This window comes from Oncorhynchus tshawytscha, linkage group LG29, assembly GCF_018296145.1.
Source record: "Oncorhynchus tshawytscha isolate Ot180627B linkage group LG29, Otsh_v2.0, whole genome shotgun sequence".
Classification (NCBI taxonomy): Eukaryota; Metazoa; Chordata; class Actinopteri; order Salmoniformes; family Salmonidae; genus Oncorhynchus; species Oncorhynchus tshawytscha.
This window is the reverse complement of record NC_056457.1, coordinates 34,410,235-34,420,234: the sequence shown is the minus strand read 5'-3', so window position 1 is coordinate 34,420,234 and position 10,000 is coordinate 34,410,235. Positions and strand designations below refer to the sequence as shown.

The window sequence follows — 10,000 nt, the reverse complement described above, 5'->3', positions numbered from 1 at the left end:
TGTAGAAGGAGGTGTAGAGAGAAAGAGATTTTGGGATTACAGAACAACGTTGTTTATTTGTTTGTCTTCCCCACACCCCCTCTTTCTTTAATTCCTCCCTTTCTTTCTTCACACAGTAGCTTCTTCTCGTTCTCTGCTCCGTTGGTTTTTCTTCTTGTCAAACTGAAGACAAGCCTGTCAGACAAACACATTAATGGAAAAAGAAGGTCTGATGAATTAAACAGAAAGACCAAGTGTTTGCATAAGGAGTAATTGCGAGTGGAGGGTCTGTGTGTATAGCAGGACCATCTGGAGACAGTTAGTGGTGATTGTAAGTTTTAGCGAGGACCACAGCAGCTTGGTTAGGGGAGAACAGTACTGTACAGGGGGGGATTCAGACCTTCGTCTGATTATAATATCATTCACCTCCTCACTCACCTCCTCACTCACCTCCTCACTCACCTCCTCACTCACCTCCTCACTCACCCACCCACTCACCCCCTCACACACTCACTCACCTCCTCACTCACCTACCTACTCACTCACCCACCCACTCACCCACCTCCTCACTCACCCACCCACGCACTCACCCACCTACTCACTCACCCCTTCACACACTCACTCACCCACTCGCTGACTCACTCATCCCCTCACACACTCACTCACCTACCCACTCACTCACTTGCTGACTCACTCACCCCCTCACACACACACTCACTCACCAGCTCACTCACTCACTGACTCACTCACCCCCTCACACACTCACCCACGCACGCACTCACTCATTCACTCACTCCCTCACTTTCTGACTCACCCACCCACAAACTCTCCTCTTCAGCTCCCTAACCACCTGGTAATAACCCCTAACCCTACCCACTACAGTAACTCCCTAACCTAACCACCCTAATTCCTAGTTGTTAGACTCCGCAGCGTTTACGAGGTCTTAAAAAGTGGCTCCTAATAAGTGGGACGCGTTCCAAATGGCACCCTATTCCCTATATAGTGCACTACTTTAGACCAGAGCCTTATGGCACCCTATTCCCTACATAGTGCACTACTTTAGACCAGAGCCCTATGGCACCATATTCCCTACATAGTGCACTACTTTAGACCAAAGCCCTATGGCAACCAATTCCCTATATAGTTCACTACTTTAGACCAGAGCCCTATGGCACCCTATTCCCTATATAGTGCACTACTTTAGACCAGTGTGTCACTGAGAGAGAGCTTACTGTAAGTCATACCGCCATTAGATCGACAGCACACTACCAGAGAGGCTGGCCATGGCTTCATCCCAGCCCCAGCTGGGAGCACTAATTGTGGAAGGCTGTGCATTCCTCTGGCCCCTCTAGCCCTCCCTTCCTGGGGGTCCGGGACCAAGCCACGCAGGGCCGGGCCCCACTAGTAACACAACTGTTAATTGTGTGTCGTAATAACCCAGTGAATTTAAAGGGCTATGTAAACACAGAGTGATTCACCACAGCAGCAGACAGGGCTGGACGATAAAAACAGAGAGCACACACACACACACACACAGGGACCAAAAACACCAGCTGAAATGTTTATTCTACATTATTCAATGAAACTGGCCCCTGGATGTGCCCGCAGATAGAGCATTACAGCATGCATTAGAGAGAGATCAGACAGCTGCAGGACATTATGCAGCACATTAACTACCTGAACTCTAACATATTGTTCTAGAACTACCTGAACTCTAACATATTGTTCTAGAACTACCTGAACTCTAACATATTGTTCTAGAACTACCTGAACTCTGTCATATTGTTCTAGAACTACCTGAACTCTATCATATTGTTCCAGAACTACCTGAACTCTATCATATTGTTCTAGAACTATCTGAACTCTAACATATTGTTCCAGAAGTACCTAAACTCTATCATATTGTTCCAGAAGTACCTGAACTCTAACATATTGTTCTAGAACTACCTGAACTCTAACATATTGTTCTAGAACTACCTGAACTCTAACATATTGTTCTAGAACTACCTGAAATCTATCATATTGTTCTAGAACTACCTGAACTCTAACATATTGTTCCAGAACTACCTGAAATCTAACATATTGTTCTAGAACTACCTGAAATCTATCATATTGTTCTAGAACTACCTGAAATCTATCATATTGTTCTAGAACTACCTGAACTCTAACATATTGTTCCAGAACTAACTGAAATCTAAGATATTGTTCTAGAACTACCTGAACTATATCATATTGTTCCAGAACTACCTGATCTATATAATATTGTACCAGACCTACTTGAACTATATAATATTGCACCAGACCTACTTGAACTATATAATATTGTACCAGACCTACTTGAACTATGTAATATTGTACCAGACCTACTTCAACTATATAATATTGCACCAGACCTACTTGAACTATGTAATATTGCACCAGACCTACATGAACTATATAATATTGCACCAGACCTACTTGAACTATGTAATATTGCACCAGACCTACTTGAACTATGTAATATTGCACCAGACCTACTTGAACTATAAAATATTGTACCAGACCTACTTGAACTATATAATATTGCACCAGACCTACTTGAACTATATAATATTGCACCAGACCTACTTGAACTATATAATATTGCACCAGACCTACTTGAACTATGTAATATTGCACCAGACCTACCTATATAATATTGCAGACCTACTTGAACTATATAATATTGCACCAGACCTACTTGAACTATGTAATAGTGTACCAGATCTACTTGAACTATATAATATTGTACCAGACCTACTTGAACTATATAATATTGCACCAGACCTACTTGAACTATGTAATATTGCACCAGACCTACTTGAACTATGTAATATTGCACCAGACCTACTTGAACTATATAATATTGTACCAGATCTACTTGAACTATATAATATTGCACCAGACCTACTTGAACTATATAATATTGTACCAGACCTACTTGAACTATATAATATTGCACCAGACCTACTTGAACTATATAATATTGTACCAGACCTACTTGAACTATATAATATTGTACCAGACCTACTTGAACTATATAATATTGTACCAGACCTACTTGAACTATATAATATTGCACCAGACCTACTTGAACTATATAATATTGCACCAGACCTACTTGAACTATATAATATTGCACCAGACCTACTTGAACTATATAATATTGCACCAGACCTAACTTGAACTATATAATATTGCACCAGACCTACTTGAACTATATAATATTGAACTACCCAGACCTACTTGAACTATATAATATTGCACCAGACCTACTTGAACTATATAATATTGCACCAGACCTACTTGATGTAATATTGCACCAGACCTACTTGAACTATATAATATTGCACCAGACCTACTTGAACTATATAATATTGCACCAGACCTATTTGAACTATGTAATATTGCATCAGACCTACTTGAACTATATAATATTGCACCAGACCTACTTGAACTATATAATATTGCACCAGACCTACTTGAACTATATAATATTGTACCAGACCTACTTGAACTATATAATATTGTACCAGACCTACTTGAACTATATAATATTGCACCAGACCTACTTGAACTATATAATATTGCACCAGACCTACTTGAACTATATAATATTGCACCAGACCTACTTGAACTATATAATATTGTACCAGACCTACTTGAGACCTACTTGAACTATATAATATTGTACCAGACCTACTTGAACTATATAATATTGCACCAGACCTACTTGAACTATATAATATTGTACCAGACCTACTTGAACTATATAATATTGTACCAGACCTACTTGAACTATATAATATTGTACAAGACCTACTTGAACTATATAATATTGCACCAGACCTACTTGAACTATATAATATTGCACCAGACCTACTTGAACTATATAATATTGCACCAGACCTACTTGAACTATATAATATTGTACCAGACCTACTTGAACTATATAATATTGCACCAGACCTACTTGAACTATATAATATTGCACCAGACCTACTTGAACTATATAATATTGCACCAGACCTACTTGAACTATATAATATTGCACCAGACCTACTTGAACTATATAATATTGTACCAGACCTACTTGAACTATATAATATTGCACCAGACCTACTTGAACTATATAATATTGCACCAGACCTACTTGAACTATGTAATATTGCACCAGACCTACTTGAACTATGTAATATTGTACCAGACCTACTTGAACTATGTAATATTGTACCAGACCTACTTGAACTATGTAATATTGTACCAGACCTACTTGAACTATGTAATATTGTTCGCTATGAGTTGTTGTTGGGTTCAGTTTAAAACAGCTAACTAAACATCTGCTAGACCTAATTGATAAAACACATGTTGTTTTAATAACTTCTGTTTCCAGAGCTCGAGGTTTGTCGTGTCTGGTCTACTGTACTCTTCAATTTATTAGTGAAGAATGGCTCAATAGCACAGTTAAATAGGTAGGTAATAGGGGCTTTTTCAGCTGTGTGTGTGTGTGTGTGTGTGTGTGTGTGTGTGTGTGTGTGTGTGTGTGTGTGTGTGTGTGTGTGTGTGTGTGTATATGGTAGTGAATGGTTGTGTGTGGTTCATTAGCAGGTAATTAGAATTGAATAGAGAGTCAATGAAGACATTCCTGTGATTTACACCAGTTTACGGACGTTGAGCGTAGACAATGAATGGAAAGGGTTTATGTTGGTTCTGTAAAGAGGGTAACCAGGGCCCTTTTGTTGTCCTGAAAAAAAAAAACAGACACACCCTATTACAGATTATAATTCATTACAAGTTGTTGTCCTAATATAACAGACACACACCACTACGGCCCTGCCTTATCTCAGCTCTCAGGTCACCATAGCAACACCCACCCGTAGCACGGGCTCCAGCAGGTATATTTCACTGGTCATCCCCAAAGCCAACACTTCCTTTGGCTGCCTTTCCTTCCAGTTCTCTGTTGCCAATGACTGGAACGAATTGCAAAAATAATCACTGAAAGTCGAGTCTTATATCTTCCTTTCTATCTTTAAACACCAGCTGTCAGAGCAGCTCACAGATCACTGCACCTGTACAAGGCCCATCTGTAAATAGCACACCCAACTACCTCATCCCCATTTTATTACTTACCCTCTTGCTCTGTTGTATCCCAGTATCTCTACTTGCACATCATCATCTGCACATCTATGACTCCAGTGTTAATTGCTAAATTGTAATGATTTCGACTCCATGGCCTATTTATTGTCTACCTCCCTACTCTTCTACATTTGCACACACTGTATATAGACTTTTTATATTGTGTTATTGACTGTACGTTTGTTTATTCTATGTGTAACTCTGTGTTGTTGTTTGTGTCACACTGCTTTGCTTTATCTTGGCCAGTTCACAGTTGTAAATGAAAACTTGTTCTCAACTGGCCTACCTGGTTTAATAAAGGAGAAATAAATAAATAAATACAGATTATAATGAATTACAAGTTGTTGTCCTAAACAAACTGACATTTCATTTTGAGTGTTTTTCTTCGTTTTTACGGAATTAGATTTTAAAGTGGTCATGAATGTGTGTGTGTGTGTGTGTGTGTGTGTGTGTGTGTGTGTGTGTGTGTGTGTGTGTGTGTGTGTGTGTGTGTGTGTGTGTGTGTGTGTGTGAATCCCTCTAAACTACAATGCAGTGTGTTAGTGAGAACACATTATGACCAAAAGCCTTCTTGGCCTCAAATAGTTCCTGGCTACACGTCCAGAGCTTTTATCAAATTGTTGCTCGCCCCAACCATTAGACACACACACACACACACACACGCACACACACACGCACACACAAACACACACGCACACGCACACGCAAACACACACACACACACACACACACACACACACACACACACACACACACACACACACACACACTACATAGTGACAGTCCATTTTTTAGAACATAGCTCTCTCTCTCCATGTGAGTTCACTTTAACTCTACCCCCCCCCCTGTCCTCTCCTCCACCCTTCTCCTCCCAATCTCCACCCCGTTATCGTGGGGCTCTGGAGCCCCAGAGAGGAGGTCAAAGGTCAAAGGGTCAAAGCATTTTCCTTTTTGTATGTGGAACTCTTAGAGAGAGGTCTTTTGTATGTGGAACTCTTAGAGAGAGGTCTTTTTGTATGTGGAACTCTTAGAGAGAGGTCTTTTGTATGTGGAACTCTTAGAGAGAGGTCTTTTTGTATGTGGAACTCTTAGAGAGAGGTCTTTTGTATGTGGAACTCTTAGAGAGAGGTCTTTTGTATGTGGAACTCTTAGAGAGAGGTCTTTTGTATGTGGAACTCTTAGAGAGAGGTCTTTTGTATGTGGAACTCTTAGAGAGAGGTCTTTTGTATGTGGAACTCTTAGAGAGCCCTTTTGTATGTGGAACTCTTAGAGAGAGCATCTTTTTTTGTATGTGGAACTCTTAGAGAGAGGTCTTTTGTATGTGGAACTCTTAGAGAGGGTCTTTTGTATGTGGAACTCTTAGAGAGAGGTCTTTTGTATGTGGAACTCTTAGAGAGGGGTCTTTTGTATGTGGAACTCTTAGAGAGAGGTCTTTTGTATGTGGAACTCTTAGAGAGGGGTCTTTTGTATGTGGAACTCTTAGAGAGAGGTCTTTTGTATGTGGAACTCTTAGAGCAGGTCTTTTGTATGTGGAACTCTTAGAGGTCTTTTGTATGTGGAACTCTTAGAGAGAGGTCTTTTGTATGTGGAACTCTTAGAGAGAGGTCTTTTGTATGTGGAACTCTTAGAGAGAGGTCTTTTGTATGTGGAACTCTTAGAGAGAGGTCTTTTGTATGTGGAACTCTTAGAGAGGTCTTTTGTATGTGGAACTCTTAGAGAGAGGTCTTTTGTATGTGGAACTCTTAGAGAGAGGTCTTTTGTATGTGGAACTCTTAGAGAGGGTCTTTTGTATGTGGAACTCTTAGAGAGAGGTCTTGGCTTAGAATGGCAGGCAGCATTAGAGCAGGGGTTGGGGGGGGTCAAGATTTTAATTCTGTTACTGAACAGCTGTTTTGAGTTTCTCTTCACGTCTCCCTCTCCTCCTCCTCCTTTTCTCCTCTCCTCCCTTTCCCCACAAATCCAGGGAGATGAAAAATTTGTTCAGATGGGAACCAGTGAAATAAAAAAAGTTTTACGGTCCCTTGCCCTTGCCGCTGCTCTAGCATTAGGCAGGAATGCAATAACGTCAGCATTTGGCCCCGTTCAGAGGGACGTAAAACAAGGAAGTCCTTTCTCTGTTTGGGTGTCTTAACACACGCCGGAAAAGCTCATTAAAAAAGCTTCAAAAAAGCGGGAAAGAATTTTTCATTCTATAAAAGCCAAAGGAATTTTAAACTCTCTCCTTCCTTAGTTTCAACTTCCAGGAGAAATGTTTTAATAGAAACTTCAAAAAAAGGTGAGGACTTAACCTTTTCACCATGTAGTTACGCAACCATTTGAAAACTACTTAACTGCAGGAATTAAATGTTTGAGGAATTTCAGGTACAGATCAGAGTCACGGGGGTGTTATTCTTCATAAATTAAAAGGATAATTTTTGTTTGTTGAAAAGTTCAATTATCAATAATCTGACTTCTCTTTTAACTGAAGCTTACATCAATCAAATCAACTTTTAATCATTTATTTAACTTGCTTCTCCTTGGATTTCCTACGTTAGTATTTATGTATTTCTTCAACCTTTATTTCATCAAGTCATTTAAGAACAAATTCTTATTAACAACGATAGCCTGGAGGGGGGAGAAGGGGGAGGAGAAGGAGGGGAGGAGGAGAGGAGGAGGGAGGAGGAGGGGGAGGAGGAGAGGAGGGGCAGGAGGGGAGGAGGAGAAGGGGAGGAGGAGAGGACGGGGGAGGAGGAGAGGAGGGGGAGGAGAAAATGGGGGAAGAGGAGAGGAGGGGGGGAGGAGAAGAGGAGGGGGAAGGAGGAAGGCGGGAGGAGGAGAGGAGGAGAAGAGTGGCGAGGAGGAGAGAAGAGGGAGGAGAGGAGGAGAGGGGGCAGAGGAGAGGAAGGGGAGGAGGGGGGGAGGGAGGAGAGGAGTGGGGAGGAGGGGAGGGGAGGAGAGGCGGGGAGAGGGAGAGGAGAGGAGTGGAGATGAGGGGAGCAGAGGGAGGAGATGAGGGTGGAGGACTCCTATAAATGGAAAACTAATAACAGATTTTCAGCAGTTTGCATTCTCCAGTAAGAGAGAGAGAGAGAGAGAGAGAGAGAGAGAGAGAGAGAGAGAGAGAGCAGTGCTCTAGCCCCGGGGCTGTGCTGGTGTGTGGCGCAGCAGTAATCAGAGGTCATCATTTCATTGGCGGTTAGCATCAGGTTCAATTTTTCTAGTAGGTTACATTTAGCAGAACGTCTGGATTGTGTTACTGAGGGGCGGCTGAATCAGAGCTGCAGATTCCCTCTCCAACACCAGCGAGGCCTGCAGGGAAAGGGAAGCACATACAGGAAGACCCATGGACGCATGCAGACACACACACATGTACACACACACATGGATACAAACACACAGACACAGATGCTGCTATAAACACCATGGATATCTTTATTCTCCCTCCTCTTTTCTCCCTCCTCTTCTCTCCCCTTCTTTTCTCCCTCCCCTCCTCTTCTCTCCCTTGTCTTCTCTTTCTCCTCTTCTCTGCCCTACCCTCCTCTTCACTCCCTCCTCTTCTCTACCCTCCTCTTCACTCCCTCCTCTTCTCTACCCTCCTCTTCACTCCCTCCTCTTCTCTACCCTCCTCTTCTATTCTCCTCCTCCCTCCCCTCCCCCACTCCCACTCTCCTCTTCTCTCCCCTCCTCTTCTCTCCTCCTCTTCTCTCCCCTCCTCTTCTCCCCCTCCTCTTCTCCCCCTCCTCCTCTTCTCTTCTCTCCCCTCCTCTTCTCCCCCTCCTCTTCTCTCCTCCTCTTCTCTCCCCTCCTCTTATTCCCCTCCTCTTCCCCTCCTCTTCTCTCCTCTTCTCTCCTCCTCTTCTCCACCTCCTCTTCTCCCCTCCTCTTCTCTCCCCCTCCTCTTCTCTCCTCCTCTTCTCTCCCCTCCTCTTCTCCCTCTCCTCTCCCCTCTCTTCTCTCCTCCTCTTCTCTCCCCTCCCCCACTCTCCCCTCTCTTCTCTCCTCCTCTTCTCTCCCCTCCTCTTCTCCCCCTGCTCTTCTCTCTTCTTCTCTTCTCTCCCCTCCCCCACTCTTCCCTCCTCTTATCTCCCTCCTCATATCTCCCCTACCACCACTCTTCACTCCCCCACTCTCCACTCCCCCAGTCTCCCATCCTCTTCTCTCACCTCCTCTTCTCTCCCTCCTATTCTCTCCCTCCTCTCCTCTTCTCTCCCATCCCCTCTTCTTATCTACCTCCTCTTCCCTCTCCTCTTCCCTCCTCTCCTCTTATCTCACCTCCCCTACACCCCCTCCCACACTCTCACCTAGAATGTGAACTGAGACAACTTTCTGATAAAATTGAATTGAATATTCAATGGTTCAAATAAGAAGTAATCTACCTAAAATTCCAATCAGTCTGTTCCCAGACATGGCTAATCAACTACCTGCTGATATGTGTTTGGATCAGGGGATCAGGGTTTAATTGGGTGTGTCTGAGGATGGTCATATCTAGAGACGCCCCTAATGTTGGGAGTCTGGTGGACTGTGGGGCCAGAACCAGTAATCATCAGAGGTATATCCTAAATCGCAACATATTCCCCTATAGGAGAGAGGGATTTAAATTCATGGGAAAATCTCTGTCATTGAAATCTTGAAATAAATTGAAGGAAAAAGTTATTTTGCTCTCTAAAATAATTATGTAAAATGTTTACTGTGAATCGTTTATCAGGGTGATTATTTGTGTTTTTGTTAATTATGAATGTGATGAATGTCTTCTCTGTGTTTTAGGAGTGCGACCAAGTCCACATCGATGATGTCTCATCTGATGACAACGGTCAGGATCTGAGGTAGATACAGTTCTAAACCAATCACAAAGTAATAAACTACAGTTCTAAACCAATCACAAAGTAAT

At 42.5% G+C, this 10,000-nt stretch overlaps 1 protein-coding gene across 17 annotated transcripts in view; it reads left to right on the top strand.

Moving 5' to 3' along the window:
- Nucleotides 1–10,000, top strand: part of LOC112227456 (eyes absent homolog 1-like) — a 143,808-nt gene that overhangs the window by 96,976 nt on the left and 36,832 nt on the right. For all 17 annotated transcript variants that reach the window (XM_042308843.1, XM_042308857.1, XM_042308856.1 and 14 more), the window contains one exon: nucleotides 9,877–9,935. In XM_042308843.1, the coding sequence (XP_042164777.1) occupies nucleotides 9,877–9,935 (59 nt within the window). The remainder of the gene's footprint in view (nucleotides 1–9,876; nucleotides 9,936–10,000) is intronic.